Source organism: Callorhinus ursinus, unplaced genomic scaffold (assembly GCF_003265705.2).
Source record: "Callorhinus ursinus isolate GAN/ISIS: 27379988/994484 unplaced genomic scaffold, GSC_fseal_2.0 scaffold16, whole genome shotgun sequence".
In the NCBI taxonomy this organism is placed as follows: Eukaryota; Metazoa; Chordata; class Mammalia; order Carnivora; family Otariidae; genus Callorhinus; species Callorhinus ursinus.
In genome coordinates, this window is record NW_027397078.1 from 36,085,692 (window position 1) to 36,111,688 (window position 25,997).

Genomic DNA, 25,997 nt, shown 5'->3' on the forward strand with positions numbered 1-25,997 from the left:
AGAAATTGTAGTCGAAGTTGAACAAGTGTTTAGTTCACGATGAGGCATTTGCAGCTGTAAGCAATCATATTACTCTGCCATCATTTCAGTTTCGTGGAAAATGAAGATGTTTACTTAGGGCTGTTAAAAGTTTGATTTTAATAGCAATTCCCAAGCAGTACAGAATATCACTTAGGGCTGATATCAGGGGGAAAAAGGACAGTTATTAAAACTCGTTGCTTATGCTTTAGCTTGTATTGATTTTTATGTGTGGTTTTGTTTTGTTTTGTTGTTTTTTTTTTAGCACGTCAAGTGAGTCACGTTTTACAGGGAAGGCATTGCTTTGACTCAGTATCCAAGTACATACTTGTGGCTCATAGAAGATAGATTCGATTAGAGAATGACACTGCAAGGACTGCCCACTTGGGGCTGCTTCGACTGTCCCCTCGATCTTCCATTTTCTTTCCTGCTCCGTAAGATGCCAACAATAATAGCAAGAGGGGATAGTTAAAATTCCACCTGCCATGGAAGGAGAAAAATCTCTTTGGTAAATATCACATGCTCCCCAAAAAGGGACTCTCATCACAATATCTCGAATTAGGTGCTGCTTGCTTTGTTGCACAGATTAAACCAGGGTTTCCCAGCCTCACACTATTATTGATTGACATTTGGGACCGATCATTTTTTTTTTACTGAAATGTAGTTAACATACAATGTTATATTCATTTCAGGTGTACCGCACAGTGATTCAACGATTGTATACATTACACAGTGCTCCCCACTTATGAAGGGCTGTCCTATGCATTGTAGGGTGTTTAGCAGCATCCCTGGTCTCTATCCACTAGATGCCAGTGGTGCCCTCCCCTGCATTGTGACATCCATAAACGTCTCCAGATATTTCCATCTGTCCTGTGAGGTGCTAGGGCACCCCAGCTGAGGACCGCTAATCTAGCCAGAACAGTATAGCTTTTCTTTTTATCTTCTCAATTTAAAATTCTTTTCTTTTTTTTTTTTTTATTATGTTCGGTTGGCCAGCATCTAGTACATCATTAGTTTTTGATGTAGTGTTCGATGATTTATCAGTTGCGTATAACACCCAGTGCTCATCACAGCACAAAGAACTTTGATCTAGGATGTTTTCCTCTTTCAAATTGAGGTATCTTCTAGATCATTATGATTTCAACAATAAGTGTCAAATAATTACAGAAGTCAAAATTTAGGTTTGAGATGTTTATTTGTGTGGGAATGTGAGTAACGTAGTGACAGTATTTTCTGAAGGAATAATTTATATGTACAGACTAACAAAGATGTTTTTTCTGACTTGTGCATTTAATTATATGAAATGTTTTTTGGTGATATGATAATATGATTATATTTAGTGATAAATGAATCATCTTCATGAGAAAATTATAAAAAGAAAGGAAGAAATGAACAATTTAGAAAAAAAGCATAGCTTTCATATTTTTCCCTTTATTATTGACGTAGGCATGTTGTCACCACTTGCTCAAAAAACAAAACACAGAGATACAGAGAACAGAATGGTGGTTGTTGGGCAGGGGAAGCTTCATATGGTGATGGATGTTAACTAGACTTATTGTGGTGATCATATGTAGTGTATACAAATATCAGATCGTTACGTTACATCATGCACTTGAAACTAATATAATGTTATATGTCAATTATACCTCAATAAAAAATTGTTCTTAAAAACTTCCAATAGGGGTGCCTGGGTGGCTCAGTCCACTGAGTGTCCGACCCTTGATCTCGGCTCAGGTCCTGATCTCGGTGTTGTGAGTTCAAGCCCCATGTTAGGCTCCACACTGGTGTGGAGCCTACTTAAAAAAAAAAATTCCAATATTTCTTGTCAAATTTGAGTAATTCCTCTGCATTGCCACTGAATGTATTACAATTTTAGTAGTTATTGATAAGCATTTTGATCTCCAGTATTGTTATCATTAAACAACATAATCACATATTTTTAAATAAACTTAGCCAAAAAATGTGTGTATTTTCTTTATTTGGAATATTAATTTCTCAGGGTAAAAAACTAAGTAGAGTCAGTAGCCTTTGGCTTAAATATACTTTCTCTTTTTTCATCTTACTAGCAAGTTCTACTAAGACAAAGTTTAAGGGCAAAAATCTCACTTAAATGGTTATTGTAATTGAGGATTTCTGTAATAATTTCACCAGGAAGGTTTTCCCCCAGCTGATTACTGAGTACTTGATATAAACTATCAATATTTATTTAAGATACGTCTGATAACTAATAACAAAATCTTTAGAATTTCAGGGTATATCATCCTCAGCAGTATTACTCTGAGATTCTCTTTAAACAGGGGAAACAGACTGTTTTCCTTCATCTAAAGTATAACAATAAGCATCACGGTTCCTATACAGTTTCCAATGCTAACACAGTCTGTGCTTCCGTTTTGAAGAGAGCTTTATGTAAAACAGTGATAATATTTTGGTTTAAGCCCCAAAACACAAATTCGGGATGAGAATCCTTGGGTATTTTCATAAAATCATCAGAAGTATTTCAGTGCATTTCTTTAAATGTTTATACCTAAGAAACAGTCACTCCAGATTTGTCAATCTGTTGTGATTAAATATGAAAATCTGTATACAAGACGTTGGCAAAAATCACAGAATGAGTTCTGCATAAATATAAGATTTTGGAGAGTTTTATAATATTTATGGCATTAGTTGATCAAATAAGCTTATGTAAACATGTGCTCCCAGTGCTTTTCATTTGGGGGCATTTTGACCCCCAGGACACTTTTGCCAATGTCTAGAGACATTTTTGTTGTCGCAGTTGGGAGGGAATGGTTTGCTACTGGCATCTAGTGGGTGAAGACCGAGGATGCTGCTAAACATCCGTCAGTGCCCAGGACAGTCCCCTACAACAAAGAATGTTCTGGCCCCAAATGTCAAGAATACCAAGGTTGAGGAACTCTGTACTACCCTCGATGATTCATGAAAATGTCTTTCTTTATTCTCCAGTAATCTCTTGAGATGTCCCTCAGACCTGAGACGTTTTGCGACTCTACAGTTGGCATCAGTGTCTCGGTGGGCGTGCGGACTCCCATCACAGTACAAAGACAAGATAATCTCTTAATAGGTCCCTTATCTCATTTTCCAGAGCTGTCATTTTAACTGCGATTCCTTCATAACGATTTCTCAGTAAGATACGAGCAGCTTTGATATTTATGGTCAGTTTATATTAATGATGGGAGTCAAAAGTTTTACTCCATTCCTGTGACAATGTTTTTGAATTCCTGATGCAAGCTTGTTTTGAATAACTGCTTTGTGTTTTATCGGGGCACAGGTTTGTTTTTAATAGGATTACATTTAATTTGAAAATGAGTGTGTGTGTGTGTGTGTGTGAGAGAGAGAGAGAGAGACAGAGACAGAGACAGAGAGACAGAGAGGGATGGAGGGAGACAGAGGAAGAGAGAGAGACAGAGAGAGGGAGGGAGAAAAACAGAGAGAGGGAGGGAGGGAGAGAGATGGAGGGAGAGAGATCTGTTGAAGTTCTGGGAGCTAAGATTTGAGAATCAACTGATTTTTAAAATGCATTCTTTTTTCATCTATTCATTTTGCAAAGTTACTTGTGAGTAGCATTTATCTCACTATTTTTATTTATAAAATACTACATTTCTTTAGAAAATATATTAATTTTGGAAAGTGTTTGCTTTTCCTGCCTTTTATACTGATTTTTACTTCAGAATACCATTTTGCAACTCAATTTGTACCTAATTGAACGTATTTTTAAACAAATTGAAACTATAGGCCAATCGCTGCATCTAAATACTCTTAGAAACAGTCACCATTTCTCCTACTGCAATGCTTCTAGTAAATTCCAATAAATTCTCTCCATAGCACAATCTGTGACAAATTACCCTTTATCAGACATATCTTTAGCACCAAAAAAAAAAAAAAAACCCACACCACTTACACGTATCTACAGCTGTAGATGCTAAAATGCAGATTTTTTTTTTTTTATTACTACAGCCTAGGAGTTCTTCATTTGGTGACCTTTTAAAATGACAGCTTTTGATTAACATAACAATAAAAAATTAAAAAAAATAAAATGACAGCTTTATTTCAATGTTTTCTGACTATATCATTTATTCAGTGGCTTTTTCCTGAAATATTTGCAATTTGGGGCATTTGGAATGTTTAATGGAACGATATAAACAGGAATTATTTCACAAGATCTGAGAGTGTGTGCATACGCATCAATCAGTCAATCAAACTGTCCATCCATCCATCCATCCATCCATCCATCCATCGATATACTAAGGGAGAAAGAGATATTTTCTCTGAACCGGCCAAAGCACCCATCTTCCTTTTTTCCTTTTAGGGCACAAGTTTTGTCCCTATTCTTCCATCGCCCATGTTCTCCCAACGTAAAAGACACCTGTGACAGGTCGCAGGTGGCCATCATTAATAATCATTTCAGTAGTGAGATCCGTCATTCTTGGCATCATTCCCTCCCATTGCACATTACCTCCTCGCTCCAGAAAGTCTTTGCTTTGGCCTCGTCTGTAAACATGTACCTCTCTTTTCAATGTCTGTCTGCATTTCACTTCCTGGAGAAGTAACCTTTTGTTTCTCAAGGATTTGAACAAATGGAATATGAAGTTTTTCCCAACTGCACCAGCACAGAGTGACTGTTTTTTTTTTTTCCTCAGTCTTGCAACTGTTTACCCACTAAAATTACCAATTACATTTCCTTGTATACATGTCTTGTCTCCCACTAATTGGTACCCGCTGAGGTCTGAGACTGCACAGCCCATATTCTTTTAACTCGACCCTGAGGAGATGCAGGCCTAGCTTTTATTTAGGTTAAGGTTGGCATCCGGGGAACTGTGTTCCCATTGCATGCTGCAAACATGAGCCAACATAACCCTTAAATCAAGCGCTGTCAAACGAACACAAGGAAGCAGGCCACAGAGCTGTCTCTGAGAAGCTTTGTTCTTCGAACCACACCTCAAAATATGGCTAACAAGGTTGACATCCAGCAAAGCCAAAATTGACTTGAAGTAATGTGGTTGGTTTGGTACTGTAGACAATGACTGTAGACCTGAAAAAAAGAAGTTCCGAGAATAACATCTGCTTTTCTGTGTGATATTTTCTCGCCATTGTTTAGAGAATTATAAATTGCTTTGTCAAGAGCTTGTTTACAAAAGCTTGGCCAATTTCAAAATGAAGCTGCCTTTGAGTCGTCCCTGTTTCATCTCACTATTTGGAAAAGAAACCTGAATTGTTAAAACGTAAATACATCAAGTTGAGAGCCAAAGGCAGTGAAAAGCAAGTCAAAGCAAGAAATGTACCACAATCGAACCATTCTCCTGGGAGGAAGAAGATACATGGCAATCATTTTTACATCTGACAATTTTTGTTACTCAATTAAGTGGAAAGAATTGGAAAGCACCGTACGTAATATCTGTTTTCTCTCATGTGTGACGCTACAGTTTATATTGACAAGTGATGATAATGGAAATTAAAGTATGTGAGAGTAGCCATATGTTCCCCAAAACATAGACTGGTAATGAGATAGAGGTGAAGATGGAGGCGTAAGTGTAGGCGACGCTTCTCGAAGTGTAGTCTCCACACCAGCGGCATCTGCAGCGCCTGGGAGCTTATTAGAAATGCAGATCGTGATGGGTATTAAGGAGGGCATGTGTTGTGATGAGCACTGGGTGTTAAACGCAACTCATGAATCATGGAACACTACATCAAAAACTAACGATGTACTATACAGTGGCTAACTGAACATAATAATAAAAAAATAAAAATATAATAATAATAAAAAGAAATGCAGGGGCACCTGGGTGGGTCAATTGGTTAAGTGGCTGCCTTCGGCTCGGGTCATGATCTCAGGGTCCTGGGATCGAGCCCCGCATCGGGCTCCTTGCTCAGCAGGGAGTCTGCTTCTCCCTCTCCCTCTGCTGTTTCCCCCACTTGTCTCTCTGGCTCTCTTTCTCTCTCGCTCTCTCTCTCTCTCTCTCTGTGTGTCAAATAAATAAATAAAATCTTAAAAAAAAAAAAAAAAAGGCAGATCGTGTGCCGGGTCAGAGATGTGCTGAATCAGAAACTCTGGGGATGAGGGTGGGCGAGTCTGTGTTTGAACAAGCCGTCCAAGGGATTCTGGTGCATGTTCAAGTTTGAGAACCACTGACCTGTAGATGGATAGATGGATATGGAAGTACAGTTACAGGTACGGATGTAGGTAGAGACATAGGAACAGGTATAAATACGGACACGAATACAAACAGATACAGACAGACGGGCAGATGTGTGGCTCTATATGAAAATATAGATATCTGAAATTGCCACCACAGGATTTCTGCAGGGGAGCAAATTATTTCTTTGTACTAGGGATCTGTTTGGGTAAAGCCTGTTCTTTTTCTAGGCAATGGCTCTGTGACTTACAAAGTGAGAAAAATCTGCATTTGTTGAGCATTTCTCCATGCTGTTCATTTGGTGTGCGCCCTGTGATGTCCGTCGCTGGGGCAGCTCCTTCCCTGAGAGGCTGGCTTGCTCTTACCCCACCTTTGCCCTCCTCGAGGCTGCTATCTGTGATTGGATCTGCAAGTGAATGGTAACAGAATTTGGAAGCCAGTGGTATCCTAAGCGTCCGGTCTACTTTTCCTATTTCTTTTGTGCTTCCGTCTGCCCCTCCCGTCTTTGGTTTTGAGCATCATCTCCCTTATTTTCAGCCAGCCATTCATATGAAGCACTGTTTTACAGTGGGGATGAATTAGGAACATAAAGATGTGATAAAAGGGAGTTTTAAAATACATTATAGTAGATTTCAAAATAGTATGATACCATTTGGGAAGAAAATCTCAATATGCAAGAAAAATATTTGGGAGAGTAGTCACGAAGACATAATCAGTGATTCTTGGATTATAGATTACTTGAATATTATTCATTTTGCTTATTTCTGTAGTTCTGATGTTTTTGGTTAGAAGCTTGCATTGCTTTTATAATAGGCAAAGGTATATTATAAATTAACATACATAAAACAATAAAAATAATAAAAGGAAGGAATTATGATTTTATCTTCTTCTCCCCACTGCACTTTGAATTTAAGAGTCCATCAATTATGTCAGTTCTATTCGTTCATCAGTTTTCACATTAAAAAAATTACTGCTGGATGGTACAATTAAATGACAACTCTGCCCACGGAAATGACAGCAAGTCCACGCTAAATAGATCATTGATTTAGTCGTTAAAACCATGTAGAACTCCTGTTTAGGGAGAAGGGAATATTTAAGTGTATGTGGCCATAAGAAAATGTCTCCCTTTGCTTTTTACGCAAGATGTATGGTGACTTGTCATGCTCAGGAAGTGTTTTGAAGTGGATAATGGCTCTTTTCCTGATATTTCGAGTCCCGTGGCTTAATCCTCTTTTGGAAGCCTTCCTTTGAAGATAAACATAGGCATTTGTTTTCGCTTAATTCTCCTTCCCTAAAATCCCTTTATGCTCTAAAATTCTACAGTTCCATAATGAGTGTGGATAAGCCGCAATTAACAAATGGGAAAATGAGCCATTTTATTTTTGTCCTGCACATAAAACTGAACCCATAGGATCTTGCCCCAAGGTGGGACCTAGGTTATTTGTCCAAGCTGTAGGATGCCCCAGGATAAAGCTGTGTGCTATGTATGAACTGTGATGGTGGACCCCAGATCACTATCAGCCCCTGGCTGATAATAACAGCAAAATCCACTTAAATCAGCTTAAATAATTGGGAATTACAGATAATCACAAGTATGGTGGGTTTCATCCAGCCACTCTGGATCTTTTTCCTGCCATTTTCTTCACTTTCTGTTCCTTGAAGCGTCTCTAAGCCGGTATTGAGAGAACCTGCGGCAGTTGAGTTAAAGCTGACAACATTGAGGCCAGTGGTTCCCAACTTGGGGTCATCCCCACCCCGCCCCCCACCACCAAGGGACACCCAGCGATGTCTGGAGACATTTTTGTTCGTCACAACTGAAGCGCTGCTACTGGCATCTTAGTGGGGAGAGACCTGAGTCACTACTAAACATCCTGCAGCGCCTGGGACAGTCCCCCACAACAGAGAGTGACCCAATCCAGAATGTCAATAGTGCTGAGGTTGAGAAACGCCGGCATACAGGAAGAAAATGTTTGCTCTTCCTGCATCTCTTGCTTACATTCAAACAAACATTTTGCAGAAGCCCCCAGCCACCTTTCCCTCAAGTGCCTCTGGCTGTAAGGAAGGCTGGTGGCTTTAGGTCTGGGTTCCAGAATCAGTCATGGGCAGGAGGGGGCGGTATCCCCAAGATCAGCTCACTCAGCCCCAAACTACATGGGAATGGCCACTCTATACGCTATCCATGTGACTCATTGACAATCCAGAGATTGTTTCAAGAAATTGTCTTCACGGAGGAGAAGTGACTATTTTAAAGACGGTTTTGTAAAACCGATCTCTATACCGAATCATTTAGCAGTTTTATTATTTTTACAGTTTTATTTACGTTAAGAAATCTCTACACCTAACATGGGGCTCGAACTCATAGCCCTGAGATCAAGAGTCAGATGTGCTTCTGACTGAGCCAGCCAGGCACCCCAGCAATTTTATTATTAATTGAGGTGAGAGACGATGTCGGCCTGGACGAGGAGGGAACAGTGGAAATGAGAAGAGGTCAGATTCGGGCACGCTTTGAAGGTAGAGCCAACAGGCCCTACCAGTGGATTGGCCGTGGGGTACGATATGGAGTCAGAGGGAACAGGGAGTCAGGATTTGGGCCTGAGTCACTGGAAGGATGAACTTGCCATTGACTTAGCTGGGGAAGACCAGAGAGGAGCAGGTTGGGAGGAAGTTGAAGAACTCAGGGAATTCAGGAAAAAACAGCCACTTTCGTCATTTGAGCAAGCCAGGAAGCTCTTCCTGCCTTCAGTTTTAATTTTCTTAACACTATCCACTTATAGCCTAAAACATAGTCAAGTTACAGGCTAAAGCACTTACCTTACTATTCTAGTAATCTGGCCAAATGGTTCATCCTTCCTCTCCAAGGTGAGAAATGTCTGTTTCTTTCTTTCCAGGTGTATATGCAGGCTCTGAAAGATATTTACCAGAGATGACTTATTTTACCAAAAACGGCTACTGATAATCTGCATTTATGGGCCCTTGGTGAGCTTAATATCAATTAATAGTGTATGTTTTTCCTTTAGGCGAAAGGTTATCTTGGATTTCTCAGAATTAAACCACACATTTAAAGAGTGGACACTGGATCTCTGTGGTATATTTTTCTAAAACAATACATATAGTCTAGATAGAAGTAATAGCTCTCAAATTTTATTTGCATAACAATTTCCTGGAAAGTTTCTTAAAAATGCAGATTCCCGAGCCCCCAGAAGGCCGACTGTGGTCAGTTCAGGACTGAACTCCAGCTGGTCCATGTCATCCATTACACATCATTATCTGATTACAGGCCCAAGAACCACAAGCTTTCCAGGAGCCCACACAAATGTCTGCAAGCTGAAAAGGAAATTATTGCCTCCCAAGGCAATTATGCAAATACTTACCTATATATCTAAAAGCACAGTATGTATCAATTTCATTGTCAGTGAGTATTTCAAAACAATCTTATCTCATGTGAAAGCAATTTATAATATACATTTTTCGCTCTTAGCGAGTGTTCCTGAAAGTATTACACTGATTACTTAAAAATCACAACCAAACAAGAATTCTAGGAGTTACTCATTGCCAAATCATGTCAACATCAAAATTATAAAAATTCTTTAGAAAACTAGGTGATGGGCCTCAAAGGTGAGTGTTTAAATTAACACAGAATCCGTGGGACTCTACTTTTGATTAAAAAAAAAAAAAGATCCTCAGGTGAATCTGATTCTGATCCTGCACTCACACTTGGAGAACCTAAGGTCTAGGTGGGTGTTTCATTATCACCAAAGCATTCTTGCCTGCAGCCAGTCGTTTATCAGATTTTCTCAGCATCTACTATGTGCAGGCATGATGCCAGATGCTAGAAATACAGTGGTAAACAATATTTATCGTTGTGCAACTTCCAGGCCAGTGAGAGAGACAGTGAATAGACAAGTGGACAAGCATATGAAAGCAAATACAAGGTCAGATAAATGCTGAGAAGAAAACCAGCAGGGTGTTGACATCAAGAAACCAGGAAACATGGACTTCAGACTGGGAAGGCCGGGGAAGGCTTTTCTGAGGGAGTGGGATTACAGAATAAAGAAGGAGGAGCCAGCCCTGGGAAGAGCAGGGAACAGCGTGGGCAAAAATCCCTATGTTGGACCAAGCTTGCCTTGTACAAGAGTGTCAGGAGAACGGGAGGAAAGAGAGAGGCAGACAGGGGAAGGAGGAAGTTGGCCCAGACCCTTTGGCACAGGGAATTCCGATGCGGCTGGATTGTGCTCTAAGTGCAGTGGAAGCGAAGTGACGGTCTTTGCTTGCTTGTTTGTTATTCCATAAAGCTTGGGTATGGCATGGTACTTTGTGTAGTGGCGCTCCGCTCGGAGCCAGGCTGCTGGAGTGTGAATTCTAGCTTTGCCTCTTAAGGCAAAGTGACCTTGGACATGTTCCAACCTCTCTCCGCTCAACTCCTCACCTGCAGAGTGGAAGTAACATAAGGTAGTTTAGCATATTGAGTACATGATAAGCACTACGTACGTCTTAGTAAGGAAGATGTGTGTCTCGGATCATTCTGGTTTCCCCCTTGGACAGTTCACTGGGCAAGGGCAAGAGCGGACACGGTTAGGTTGGTTAGGAGGCCGTTAAATTTGTTCAGGAGAAATAGGATGGAGGCTGGAGGGGGGAGGTGTAAGAGCAGATTTGGAGAGGAGGGCTCAGATTCCTGATTTGTTTTGGGGGCAGAGTTGACAGAACCTGGGAATGGATTAAATGTAGGACATGAGGGGAAGGCAAAAATAAAGAAAAGTTGTTTGGTTTCTGGCTCAACGAATTGGGTGCATAAAAATGACCGTCACCAGTCATCATCAATAGCAGCCGCAGCAACATTTATTGAGCGGGTGTGCGTGCCAGGCACTGAGATAAATGCTTTATAAACACCTCTTAAGATGTGGGAGGCTTAGGTACAAAGACATTTGCCAGAAGGGAAAGTCAAGAGTTCAGCATTGGATAAGTGAAGTTTGAGATGACCCTGAGATACCAGCTGGAAGGGTCAAGAAGGCAGTTGGATAGCCGACTCTATAAAACTCAAAGATGACTGGTTTGGAGATAATATTCACGAGTCATGAACTTTGCAGCGGAATTCACCACAGTGTTCTTTTATATAATGATTTGGGCTGTTTCAATAATGTTTTATTTCTTTTGGCCTAAGCCTTTTTTGAGCTCAAGGCTTGCTTCCTAACAACCTTCATGTCAATGGACTTTTAAGTCGATTCTCCATAGTGTAAAATAAAGTATCGCATGAACGTTTCTGACTCTGAAACAGAACTCTACTGACTCAACTTGTCAAATCTGAAGTTCACGTTCCCTGTGAAACATTTCCGAGGTAAAACTCAAAGACACTTTAGTTCAAGTTATGGTCTGAAGTCAACAGAATTATATTAATTCATATGGGTATAGAAAATCATGTATTTACAATGTTCCAATTGACATTTAGATTGACATTTGAACAGTTTTTCCAATCCCACACAGTTAGTGGCATAAGGTCTTGAGAAAGCATGAAACATTTGTTTATCAGCCTCATATTTCGTCAGGCTTGCCAAACACAGTTCATTTTCCATAGAAATTCACAAACCTGAGCAGTGGCCAAATTGTCAGAGTCGCTGAAAGTAAGCCAGTGAATAAAATTGTTAAACCCTTTGATTTCCCCCCACTTTTTTCCCTTAAAAAGTAACATAGCGTGTGCCTCTGGGTTTTATTATTTGACATCTACTACCCACAGCACCCAAGTGTGTTGGAGAAAAAAGCCTGTATGAACATTCCAGCACAGAGCGAACACAGGCGGGGTCTTTTGGGAACATTCATTTGCAGCCTCGCTTACCCTCCAGTGGGAAAGACTATTCCTTCATAAAAAAAGAAAGTTTTTTTTTTTTTAACTCAGTGACCACTGTGGTATTCTCTTGATTGAATTGCTTTCTTCATTGGCATCACCTGCTAATTTCATTTTTACTTGTAATAGTGAAAATGCACAATAGCCCCTAGAGGCAATACCCTTATTTTTAAAAATGCTAAAAAAAAAAAAAAAAAAGGATCCTTTCCCTTCAAAAAAGGTGAAGGATAACAATTAACTACTGAATTTCAGCTATGAGAAAGTCACCGAGTTGTGAGGCCCCCTGTGTGTAAGTCACATGGAATCTGTTTGGGGAGGGCAGCCACATGGGACAAACCACTGGAGGGTCAGCAAGGCTGCAAATGAATGGTCCCAAAAGACCCCGCCTGTGTTCGCTCTGTGCTGTAAGTTCAAAAGGACTCTCACAAATGGGGACCACGGGCGTGCTGGAAAGGGAGTCACCCCTCGGGATTGAAGGTGTCAGGGAGGAGCAGGGCTAAACCACAAAGCTGGAGCAGGATTCTTGTCATCACTGGCCTAGAAATGAAGTTGAGGAGAAGGGTCCCGATGTGCCGGGGGCCAGCATTTGTCACTCCCTGCTTGCTGGAAGCCCTCTCTCCCCATGACCCCTGCCAAGCCACACTGGTGAATCGGTAGGAGTAATGGTGGCCTCAGAAGAGCCCAGTGTAATTGGGGAATGAGAGCTAGTGTTTCATTTTTAATGTAACGGTTTTGTTGAGATATAATTCACATGCCATATAATTCAGTCACTTAAAGTGTATAACTTCATAGTATAGTCATAGAGTTGTACGACCATCACCACAATCAATTTTAGAACAGTTTCATCACCCCAGAAAGAAACCCTGCCCCCCTTAGTCATTACCCCCGGTGATCTTCCCATCCCCCACAACCCTTGGCAACCACTCATCTTTTGCCACTGTATGGATTCGCCTGTTCATGGACTCCTACAATATGTGGCCTTTTGTGACTGCTTTCTTTCCTTTAGCATACTGTTTTCAAGGGTCATCCATGTTGTAACATGTACCGGGACTTCATTCCTTTTTACGGCTGAATAATATTCCATTGTGTGGATTTGCCACATTTGGTTTAGCCATTCATCAATTGATGGACATTTGGGTTGCTTCTGCCTTTGGCTATCGTGAGTAATGCTGCTGTGAACACATTTGTGTCCAAGTTTTGTGTGACTATCTATCTTCAGTTGTCTTGGGGATCTAGGTAGCCATGGAATTGCTGGAGCATATGGTAACTTCTGGTTATAATATTTTGAGAAACCACCAAACTGTTTTCCAAAGTATTTTACATTCTCACCAGCAAGGTAGAAGAGTTCTAATTTCTCTACGTCCTTGCCAACATTTCTTTTACCTATCCTAGTGAGTGTGAATTGCTATCTCGTTGTGGTTTTGATTTGCATTTCCCTGGTTTCCCTGGTGGTTGATGATGTCAAGAATCCTTTTTTTTTTTTTTTTTTTTTTTTTTGAGAGAGAGAGCAGGGAGAGGGGCAGGGGGAGAGAGAGGGAGAGAGAATTCCAAGCAGGCTCCACGCCCAGTGTGGAGCTGGACACTGGGCTGGATCTCACAACCCTGAGATCACGACCCCAGCCAAAATCAAGAGTCGGACGCCCAACCGACTGAGCCACCCAGGCACCTCCTCAGGAATCTTTTCGTATGCTTATTGGCCATTTGTAGATGATCATCCGAGAAATGTCCATTCAGAGCCTTTGCCCGCTTTTAAATCAGGTTGTCTTTTTTATTACTGAATTGTAAGAGTCCTTTAGATACCTGGATACAAGTCCCCTATCACGTATGTGAGTTTGCACTTCGTTTAAATGAGTTGTTGCCTCCAACATGCCTGCTGTATCTCTACCACTTACTGTAAACTGACATCGGTCTATGTAACCATTTACCTCCACTTCCTAACTTTCAGATTCTTCCCCCTGTAAGTGCTTGGTGCCTCTCCGCCTTGTGTGCCGAAGGAGGCCTTTCGGAACTGACAGCTCCCCAGGGTGTCTGAGTCAGAGGATCACAGTGACCCCAGGCCTTCTCCCTCCCAGGGCCTCTAGCTGCGCATTCCAGCCGGGGAGCCTGCCTGCCTGACGACTCTGGCTCTTTCAGCAGGCTCCCGGTCTCCAGCCTCCTTCTCTGTTCCCACCCTGGCCGGGGGCTCTGTTCGGAGAGGATGGGGGGTCAGTTCTGCTTGGAGCTGCTCCTGCTGCTGAGGTGTAAGGACCCTGGAGAGGTAAGAAGACGCGGTGTGTGCCCTCCAGGCTCTGTGCCTTGTACCTCCTGCTTCAGGCGAGGCAGACGTGAAAGACTTCGTGGGGCTCGTGATCCTGGAGCAGTGGTGGGGGCAGGTGGACACAGCAAGAAAGAGTGAGCGAGCGAGCTTTGGAGGGATTCGCTCAGCTTGCTCCAGCACTTGAGTCTTTTTCAAGTTCAAAGTTCAGATGGTTCAAATGACACTTTCAATGCCTCTGCCTGTTGCTTTAGGAGAAGGTTCAGGGCCTTTGAGCCAGGGTGACTGGAATGTTACGTATCATTTGCCAAGACACTCATGTTTTCATTGCAAGCTTAAAGCAAATCTCAGTAAGGACCCGTCATTTCTTCTGCACCTTTCCTTTGGTCTGTTTTTTCAGTACTTTTAAATCGATGCATACTGACATATGCTGTCATTGCATAGGTCTTGGTGGCCTCCTAGTGCGGTGTTTTTCTGTGACAGGGAAGGAAACTGAGGGTGAGCGTGGATCACATTGTGTGTGGCAGGGTCAGCTGGCTAGTCTGTGACAGAAATGAGACTAAACAGCGTTGCTTTGTAGCCTCTCTCTGGGTCTGGTTTGTTGCATACTGTATAATGACGGACATCTGGGACAAGGGCAAATGTTGTCCTTCCCCTCACTATGATAAAGGAGCGGGGGTCGATGACATTGACAAGCAATATGGGTACTGATGTGAAACCACAAAATGTGGTCGGCCTCTTCCCTTGTGGCCACTCCGTGCAGCAAAGACAGATGATGTTTTCAGAAGATCAGGAAACCTTGGTTCTGCTGCCTGCAGCCTCTGGTACAAATCTTTTTTTTTTTTTTTTTTTTTTTTTTAATGCTTCCAGTTTTTCATGATTTCAGAGAAAGAACCTCAAAATCCATCTTTTCTTATTATTAACTTAGAATATTACCAAAGTGTTTAGAGAGCTTAGGGTACTTGCTGGTTTCGGATAGCTCCAAGCAGAAGTTTCTTTGAATCCTTCCTAAGGGAACAGACATTAAACGTTGCTTTATTTGGTGAGTTAAAAAAAAAAAACCACCTTGCCACAGATTGGCAATCTATTACCTTAGACTATGTGCACAGGCCACTCTATGTATAAAGTAATGTAAACTTATATTAATTATTTAATTTGTTTAAAACCAGGTTGCTTTTGGAGAAAAATTACTGCTCTAGATCACTATCATTTACAATGTGTCGAATGATTCCATTTTGAAGGAGAGCCAAGAATATTGTGATTCTGATTATTTCCAGTAATAGCATCTAGAAAATAAATCAACTCAGGTTGCAGTGATTGCAAGTTCCTGGGTACCTATCACTGTTCCTCAGGAACCTTTGTGTTCTCTTTGTGGGAAAATGAGCCACCAGGGCACTAAATCTCCCTCTGTTTTCCAACCGTCTTTGTAAATCCCACTGATAGCAACTGCACATTTAAGCAGTGTTCAGTAAGTGCTTTCAAAATCCACCACTGTCTTTATTTTTTTTTTATTTTTAAAGGATTTTATGTAATTATTTATTTGAGAGAGAGGGAGTGCACGAGCAGGGGAAGGGGCAGAGGGAGAGGGAGAAGCAGACTCCCCGCTGAGCAGGGATGCGGGGCTCGGGGCTTGATCCCAGGACCCTGGGATCATGACCTGAGCCGAAGGCACTCGCTTAACCGAATGAGCCACCCAGGCGCCCCTCACCACTGTCTCTAAAAAGAAAAAGATTTGGACGCTGCTCTGTTGTGCCTAGCTTGAGATTAAGGAAAAAATCACTTGTGGAAGCCAGGTTGAGCCCAAGTTCCACATCCAGGGTGCAAATGGGGCTTTGTCACCGCCCCGAGCCTGCGTTTGTTCTTGCCCGCAGCTGTGCACAGTCACAAGCATCTCCTCCTCTAGTGGGGCCCCTGCGGCAGCCGCCAGTTCCCACGGCCACCTCCATTGCTAACATTCGTGGAAGCTTTTCGTATATTTTAATCTGGACATCAAGGGCCAGGTGGACAGAGTATGCCAGCCCATCAGTTCTGAGTCAGTGTCCTTCGAGAGATAGGGCAGCAGCCCTCCTATAGTGGCCACCTTTGGCCGGCTTCCGAATGTCACTTGCAACAGGCTCCCTGCAGGTGCCGACTATGCATTTCGTGGGCTACTGGGGAAGGAAGGTAATGGAAGGCCGGGGCCAGTCTTTTCGAACAAGATATCGTCAGTTCCCGCTGTAGCTTTCTCCGAATGAATCAGGGAGAAAGACAGCACCTTGCGGTTCCTGCGAGGACTGGTCTTGGTTGGTTTTCAATCCAACCTTGGGAACCAAGGAAGGAGTGAGGGCCATTGGTGTTCAGCTGCGCACCTGCCACCGGGATGGATGGACGTCTCCTGTTTCCGGGGCAGTGCTGCCCTGGTGTGCTGAGGCTTGCCCATATTTACAGAGATTTCTTCCCCTTCTGTGGGGGTTGACCACAGTGGCACAGAAGTTACTGGACTGGGGCCTCTTTAGCTTTCTTTACCATTAGCTCCCCAGCGCGTCCTTGGGAGATCGAATGGACAGGAGAGATTAAGTGACAAAGGAGACAAGTTTAATGACTCCTTTCGAGCTGGATTCATACGTACTGTGTAGAAATAGATAGAGGTTGTTTTAGTTAGGATCCTCGAGGCAGATGACAGATTAGTTTGCTTTTCAAATCGCACTCATCAAAAATGGGACTGTGTGTGTGTGTGTGTGTGTGTGTGTGTGTGTGTGTGTGTGTGTTAAGGAGTGCATTTCTTTTTAAAGTTTAAGGTTTAGATGACTCCTCATCTGTAGATTGGGGATAGAGACAATGTTTCCTCTAAAGGTTGTGAGAATTAAGTGAGCTAATACATGTCATGTGCTTAGAACAAGTCCAAGAATATAGTAAGAGCCCAGTAAATGTTCGATGTTACTACTATCATTAGTTTTATATTACCGTATGGTGGCTTTTTAATGCTACTGATGGTTCCTTGAGCAGATATTAAGCACACTGACCAGTTTCCACGTATTTTTCTAAATCTCCTCAAGGAGGTTACGGGCTAGTGGGGAGACCAAAGTAGAAACAAGTAGTTGCTTGAAATAGAAGCATGCCCAACATATCCTGGGAAAGCTTGAGGCCTGAGCACTCCAGTCCATGTGGACCAGTAAAAGAAGGTCCCTAAACGAGCAGGCATCGACCTGATGCTCATTTATGGCCGTTCTCCTGCCATGTGGCATATGGAGGAGTCCATGTCACATAGAGGAGTGTCTTGAGTTTGGTATTTGGACAGATAAGGTGTCTCGTGTCCTGAGTCCGTCAAATATTGAAGGTTGCCCAAAGTCTTCACTCCAGCAAAGTGGGTCTCCTATACGTATAGCACACTGTTTATATTCTCCATGGCTATCAGAGGTTTTTTGGTAATGATTTTGTAACAAAAACTATCATATTTACCAAAGAATACTTGTGCAGAGTAATGGTTCTGAAAATCACGAGCATTACGGCATCTTAAATCCCTGCCCGCTTATTTCTTGTTATTCTGCCAAATTCAAGCAAATCCCAAAACAGGACTCTTCCCAGACAAACTAAATGAGTTCTGATTCTGTAGTTATACCAATGGCTAATGGTCTGGTTATTTTTCTCCTCTTTATTACTGAGATAACACAACAACTTGTAAGTAACCTCCCAAGAAACAATGAACACAGTCACTTTTAAGTAAGTTTTATTTTAAAGATTTTATTTATTTATTTGACAGTGCGGGGGGGGGGAGAGAGAGAGAGAACGAGGGGGGAGGGGAAGAGGGAGAATCAGATTCCCCGCTGAGCAGGGAGCCCGATGCGGGGCTCGATCCCAGGATCCTGAGATCATGACCTGAGCCAAAGGCAGCTGCTTAACCGACTGAGCCACCCAGGCATCCCTAAGTAATTTCTGAAGAAACAAATAACCATTCTAATTTCTGCAGAATGGTTTTGACTTAGAGACACCAGCTCCTTTAATCCTGGTGCAGCTGTCTCTTTCTCTTGCAAATTTTCTTTAAGGCCCTGGTCACTCTCCAAGCTGTTTCGATTTTGCTGATACAATCGGTGCAGGAAGTGAAAAGCCTCCTGTATGAGGTCCTGCATCAACTTTACCAATGTTAAGATTTGAACTCCTGGTTTTGCTTTCTCAGTTACGTTTTAAAAATGCACACAGCCTTCTGCATTTGTTCACTGTGTCTGTATGTTAAGTTCTGAAAACACAGCATGATTCAATATTGGCCTCGTTTTCTAGAGCAGTGTTCCCAACTGCAGCGGTGTCAACATTCAAGGCTGGATCATTCGTTGTTGTGGGGCCTGTCCTGTGCATCGTGGGATGATTAGCAGCATCTCTGGTTTCCGCCCACTAGGTACCAATAGTAGCACCTCAACCCTCATTCCCGCCCCTTCATTGTGACTCCGGATGTTGCCAGTGTCCTCTAGGGGGCACAGCTGCCCTGGTTGAGAACCACTGCTCTAGAAAAAAAGAGTTTGGTAAAGAATCCCTAAAGTGGAATTAGCTGAACTGTGACCAAAGCCAGAACAACAAGGGAAGGGTTGGAGTTGGAAATCACTATACATGGCAACCAGGCCTTACAAAGAAGGTCAGAAGAAGACATTCAGAGGGAGGAGGTCTAACGCTCTAGGCTTTAATGAGCCCTGGGCAGCCCATGATACCCTCCTGGTGGATTTAGTCTCCTATTACCCTCAGGGTGACCTTAGGAGTGGCAAAGAACAGCCTCTGGGGACGTCGTATAGAAGGCAGGGATCATGTAGGGTAGCAGTCAGTAAGGAGGGTGTTGCGGTGGTTGTATGTCAGAGACGGCACGTTGGTAAATGACAGATGTGTTTGGAGCCTTTGGCATAGAAAACGTCCGTGTTAGGTCCAAATTTTACATCATTCCCGATTCCAACTGTGTAGTGTTCCCTTTGGGGGTGCCTATAGAGCCTGGAGAAGGCTTCCTTTCTGAGTATAAGAACGCTAGCCAACATTTATTGAGCTTGGGGCTCGTTGACATGAAAGGACACAGAGATAGATAGTGCATTTTATAGATGAGGAAACTGAGGCACATGGAGACTAAAAAACTTGTCCAGATTTGCACAGGAGATCGGCAAAGGTCGTGATTGTGAAGCCAGACGGTCTGGTTTTGGAACCTGCATTAACCTGTGTGTATACTTCACGGACCCCAGAGCCCCCACATTCCACAGATTCGAAGCATGGAAAATTTGGGGGAGAGGAAGACAAGATTTGGTTGATTTGAGGATGATAGTTAACATTGTTTAACATTTTTTTATTATTTATAAAAAGAAAGTAAATGCTGGACCCTGGGCTATTTTTTGTTGACCGTGGGACAATGTTATTTGCAAGGGGACTTTATTGATCTTGTTTTTTTTTTTTTGGTAGATTATTCAGGTGCAGTTTATCAAGGCAAATGTTTTGGGACCCAGATGATCATTCCTCTCTTCTCTCCTCAACCTCTTCACTCCTCCCCACCACTCCCAGCCCGATTTTATTCCTCAAGTGTTATTTATCTTCTAGAAGAGTCAGGTGTTTCAGATGAGGCCAAGATGAATTCTTCCCAGCAGGGAAGTATTTTTGGATAACTAAATGTCAGCCAATGATCCCTGCTGATAAGGCTCTAGACCAGTGAGGGCAAAAGGGATTATAAGCCAAATCACCAAACAATAAGTAAAAAGTCCAATTAACAAGAATTTCACAACAAACATAGGCTGATGACTGTTTTATTAAAGCAATATGGAACATGACTAGAGATCACTATGTTCTGGAAATGTGGGAAATTGGTTGAAATTATTTTTCTCTTGTGATTCCCATATTAAGCTGTTCACAGTCGGATCTCTTTCGGTTTTTTTCCTAATTAATACAGTTGTTGGCTATTTTATATTCTTTTTAAAGTCTTGGCCTTAAACTCAAGCTTGGTATTTTCAGCAGTTGTTTACTAATAAGAGGCAATGCTCAGATTCATGGGAAAAGCCAGTGTTTTCATTTTATGTGGAGTGGGGAGAGGAGGTAGTCAACTTGACATTGCATATAAATAAGATAAGCAACTTGACCTTTTTTTCTTGATAGAATTTTATCTTGCAAGAGGTGTAGTGTGCCATGATGATAATTGATACAACAGCCATACAGCCTCTAAATGATTAGAATGGAAAGAAGCTTTCTTTAACATTGCAAGTTTCTCAAACAGTCTGTGTCTCCACACGTGTCCTTTTACTACAGGTAAACTCGGTGGGCAGTGTGTGTATGCATGTGTTTGTGTGCGTGCATGTGTGTGCACCCATCCGTCCTATGTTGCACTGTTGCTTTGAACCACAAAAGAGAAAAGAATGTAAATATTTTCTGATGTTTCCAGGCAGTCATCCACCCTTAGGGATGGACAAAAGTTTGTGTTTTTTTCTTACTTTTATCTTTCCATCAGCTTAAACTTTGGTCTGTTCCCAGTGAAGCCCTAGGTCAAGGGCAGCCCCAGCCTTCTACCTCCAGCGTGGATGTGTCTGGTAGAGGTCTGAAAATGAATGGCTATTCCTTTGGAACTAAAATAGTTTTTCTGATGAGGAGAAAAAATAATGTGGTTGAACTCCGAATTCATCTGTTTTAAAAGAAAACTGGAGGGAAAACCATTTTGGTGTGTGTGTGTGATTTGACCTGAGGAAGAAAAGGGCACTTCCACAGTTCTTAGAAAATTTCCATACAAGATCAGGACTCCTGGAAGGCTTGGGAAATGACTTGTTATGGATAGCTGAGATGTTCACTTTTAACCAAGCAAGTCTGTTTTGTTTCATCGTTTGTTTAAAATCTTTGAATTAACAGGACTTGCTCTTCTACCTCAGGAAGTAGTGTATAGAGCAGTACTGTCTAATAAAACTCTTGGCGGTGATGGGAAGGTTCTGTGTCCGCTCTGTGCAATATGGTAGCCACTAGTCCCACGTGGCCTTTTAGCACTTAAAACGTGTCTCGTGTGACTGAGGAACTGAAGTTTCCATTTTATTTAATTTTGCTTCTTTCAAATTCGAATAGCCACGTGGGGGATACATACTGAACAGTGCAAGTATAGAGTGTAATTACCAGTTAGTAGATGTCTCTGATTTCAAGTATTCTATCATATTATCATCCTACATATCTGAATTTTGATTTGGAAAATGCTGCAACTATTCACTGTCTCTTGTCAAAGTGAAGATTACTTCCGGGTAATCTTTGAACCTCTGTCTTCAGTGCATGCCATCAAGATAGGTGGTTGCATGCTATCAAGGTAGGTGGTTCTGGATATCCAGCCCGAAAACTAAGTTTGTTAGGTTGCATTTTCCTTTGCCCTTTCTAATGTGTGAGCTGTGAGCATTTTCTGGTTAATTGGAGTCGTTATTGATTGAGGTTGGGCTCTTTAGATGACTCAGACCTGATGTCATTAAACATAGGAGAGAAAAAAGCACATTATAACCAGTTGAAGCCCAAAAGTGAAATTAGATAATTGATGAATTTTAAGTCAGAATAGTTCAGGCATTATTTGAATCAAAGGAGAACCCACTTAATGTGAAAAGTGACTGCAAGCACCCAAGCTCTTCAAGGGTTCAGGGCTTAGATGTTGTGTTTGACCTCTCACCTGCCTGTTCTTTGAACCCATTAACCTTTGGCGGGATTTCAGCGGGAGCTGCTTTGATGGTCATTATTTTATTTTATTTGTGCTGTTCCCAAGTCTTCTTTCTTCATCCTGTAATGCTCATCTCTTTTTTGTTGTTTGAGCTTATTGTTCGTTTTTGTTCTTGCTAAAGCCAGTAGTTCCTTTCCCTTAGCCCTTCTTTGGTTAAAATGTTTCTCTGAAAAATCAAGTACATGTGAAGTTGTTTCTACTTGGAATTTACCTGAAGGGGACCCACCAAGATCCAAAACTCACATCAAAGGGAACTGAGGGAAGGAGCTGTGTCTGGATTGAAGCAGAAGAGAGAACAAACTTTTACATAAATAATTTATTTTGATTCTAGATTACAGAAGCAACTTATGTTTATTGTGGGAAAAATTGGATCTTTGTACAAACAGCTGCATCTCCTTCCGAGTTTTTGCGAATGCACATTTATGTGTATGTGTCTAAATTAGTTACATGTTAAGGTCATGTGTAATATTCACGTATGATAGATGGTTTGGGTCTTAAGTTTTAGTTTATCACATTTTCTCCACTAATAAATTTTCTTCTAAAGCATACTTTTTATCACATTACTCCTTCGGCTAGATGTAAGAAAGCTTAAATCTCTCATGGTATAAATAATGTTGTGACCAACATCTTTGCATGTATCTTTTTGTGCATTTTGATGGCTTTCTTAGGGTAATTCCTAGATGTGTATTTGCACCCCCCCCCCAAAATGAGAGAGTGAACGAGGGCAGAGCGGATTTCAAATTTATTAGTGGCATGGGAGTGGTTATGGTGAGAAAGGAGTTTCCTTGACCAGGTTTTCTCAACTTCATCTGTCTCTTTAGCTGAATTTCAAAGACATAGTACAGCTTCGTAAATAATCTGCTTTTGCTTTTTTTTTTTTTTTATCTGATTTAAGAACTGTTTGGGTATATGTTTGGGTTTATTAGTGCATTTATGGTCAGTACTGCTATTTATTTCAGCCTGTGCTTTAAGGCTTGGTCATTAGTATCTAATGATTTTCTTCCATATTTTACTCAAATGCAGTGTTGGGCAGTGGACTATGCCTAAGTTTTAATGAATTAGAAATGCTCTGTTTATTCAATTTACATCAGCCATGTTATACTACATGGTGACAGCTGCTTACATCTACATGTCAGAATTTTGTCAGTTGTGGCCATCTGCCACATTTGGGGAGTCAGGAAATAAAATAGTCTCAAAACCACGGTGGAACTTCTGTAGTAACAATCCCAAGGCCAGTGTACTTAATTTTGTTAGGGAGAATATGTGTACAAAATAAGCTACATGTTACAAGATGTAAATATACACTAACAAGAAGAAGTGATGGCCAAAAGCGGGAAGGAACAACTACAACAAGAGGACAACTTAAAACAGGCATAAGAGCCTCGTGATCTCGGAAATGCCAAGGCAACACACCTCACTGATGGGTGTTTGTAAGTCTCATTCTGGATCATCAAGGAGATGCTATGTTGTGGTTAATATACATTGTTTAGTGTGATAGAAAAAATGTCCATTATAGCCTACCATGAACATGATTATATTAAAGCACATGTTTGGCCATTGAATACACAAGTTTCTGTTTCTCGATATTCAAAATGTGATTTGAATATGTGTGTATGTGTGTATAATTTGAATTATGATAAAAGGAGAATTATTGTGCCAATGACTTCTCCAAATAGAGACTTCTCTTATATCAGAAAAACTGAAAGCAACTCCAGTCTGACTCCAAAGTTTCTGTTTTTTTCCAGTATCACACGTAGTCCCCAAGTAACATCATCCCTTACACCCTTAAAGTGTTTCTCAGTAGAAATAAATATAATGGCAGTATTTTCATGAACTGTGAAAGGCAGTGTGCGGGGAGGCATATATTTTGGAGAATACACCAGGATATAATATTTCTATCTACTCACTGGCTTTTTTGGGGGCGGGGATTCATTGACAAAATAATTCTTAGTTCTTGCCCAATAAGCTTTACACTATTGGAAGAGATGGTTTGCCAGCATGATAAGAATGCTGGGGCTCCTGATATTGATGTCATGACCCACTAATCATTCATGACCCACAACTGAAAAATACTAGTATGGAAATAGAGTGTTTTATCCATCTAGGGGTAGATGGTTCCAGGGTTGGTTAATTCAGGGACACAATGATGCCACCAAAGACATAGGGGCTTTGCATCTTTCCATTTGTCCTTCCTGTTCATAATATGGTAGACACAGCTCCAAGCTTCATATCCTCAAATAGGTGGATCCAAAGACAGAACAGCACTCTTTGCTAGCATGAGTGTGTGTGTGTGCGTGTGTGTGTGTGTGTGTGTGTGTATTTTTCTTTTCTTTAATTAAATTCAATTAGCCAACATATAGTACATCATTAGCTACAGATGTAGAGTTCAGTAATTCATCAGTTCCATATAACACCCAATGCTCACCATATCACGTGCCCTCCTTAATGCCTGTCACCCAATTACCCCATCTCCCCACCCACCCACCGCCCCTCCAGCAACCCTCAGTTTGTTTCCTGTAGTTAAGAGTCTCTGATGATTTGTCTCCCTCTCTGATGACTTCCCATTCAGTTTTCCCTTTTTTCCCCTACGATCCTCTGCTCTGTTTCTTATATTCCATGTATGACTGAAACCATATGATAATTGTCTTTTTCTGACTGACTTATTTCACTCGACATAATACCCTCCAGTTCCATCCACGTTGATGTAAATGGTAAGTGTTCATCCTTTCTGATGGCTGAGTAATATTCTGCTTTATATATAAACCACATCTTCTTTATCCATTCATCTGTCGATGGACATCTGGGCTCCTTCCACAGTTTGGCTATTCTGAACATTGCTGCTATAAACATTGGGGTGCAGGTGCCCCTTCTTTTCACTACATCTGTATCTTTGGGGTAAATACCCAGTAGTGCAATTGCTGGGTCATAGGGTAGCTCTAATTTTAACTTCTTGAGGAACCTCCATACTGTTTTCCAGATGTGTGGGTATTTTTTTAATTGGAAAATAATCTTTCCCCCCAGAAGCTCCTCCTCTCCTAGTGAACATTCCTTGTGGCCTCATTCACTGTTCAGGTTCCATCCCAACCCATCCCTCAACCAGTCACTTAGCAAAGGGCATAGATGCCATATTCGGTATGAATATGGTATGTTTTGGTAATTGATGCCATAATTGGCATGGAGGAGTGAACATTCATTCCCTGGGACAGGGGAGGGGCTCATCTGTCCTGAGTTTGTGGAAGGCCAGATGCTGGGAGCAATTCCAGCTCTGCCAACAAGGAACGAGTGGTGAGGAAAGCTATTGTGCAGCTAACTAAGCAAGTCTGCCATATTTGCCAGGGCAGTTTGACTATACTTCCGTCATAGTGTTAATGCTGCTAGGCCTTCTCTTGTCAGTATTTGTGAGCTTATTTTATCCCTTTGGTAGGTTCTAGATTTCTTAAGGATGGGAACTTACTGTTTTAATCAGGGCATGGAACAGTGCCTTACCTTAAAGGGTGACAAATAAATATTTACTAAATTGATTAGAATTGGTTCGTGTGAATTGATTAAAAGCTTTCTTACTTTTTTTATGGGATCTAAGTCCTTTTAAATCAAGTTATTTGTTTAAATATCAAGACCCTCCCAGTAAAGTTATGTTTATTCATTCCAGAAAATGATTAAGGAGCCTTGATCATAAAGGTACTGGAATAAAGTTACTGTGGGTGCTGTGTAATGTAAACCCTAAAAAGATTGTTTACAATTCTGTGTGGGTGTAGGAGGAAAAAAGGATTCAAATATAAATATCAGTGGGAAAGAAAACTTGTATTGAGTCCATTTTATGCATCTGTTAACATTTTGAAGACTATACAGTACAGTTTATCATCTTAAAAATTATTAAGTGAAAGAAATGACTTGTGTACAAAATCACTGTGATTCTCTATTTGAAGCTCCATTTAATAAAAGTTTTCTTAGGAAAAGTGATTACCCCAATAATGTAAAATTCAGTACATTATTATACATATCACATAATTTCGTTTAAAAATTCTTTTCAGTAGAATGAGATCAAAAGATTGGATTTTGGTTACTCATGTGGTGCAA

General features: G+C 41.3%; 1 protein-coding gene across 4 annotated transcripts in view; it reads left to right on the plus strand.

Annotated features, from left to right (window-relative positions):
* ARHGAP6 (Rho GTPase activating protein 6) overlaps positions 1-25,997 on the plus strand; it is a 246,277-nt gene that overhangs the window by 95,423 nt on the left and 124,857 nt on the right. For 2 of the 4 annotated variants that reach the window (XM_073902099.1, XM_073902105.1), the window contains exon 1: positions 14,123-14,260. The exons of the other annotated variants lie outside the window; for them this stretch is intronic. In XM_073902099.1, coding sequence (XP_073758200.1) covers positions 14,201-14,260 — 60 coding nt within the window. In that variant the 5' untranslated portion in view covers positions 14,123-14,200. Of the gene's footprint in view, positions 1-14,122; positions 14,261-25,997 lie in introns of those variants that run through there. 4 annotated transcript variants of the gene reach the window in all.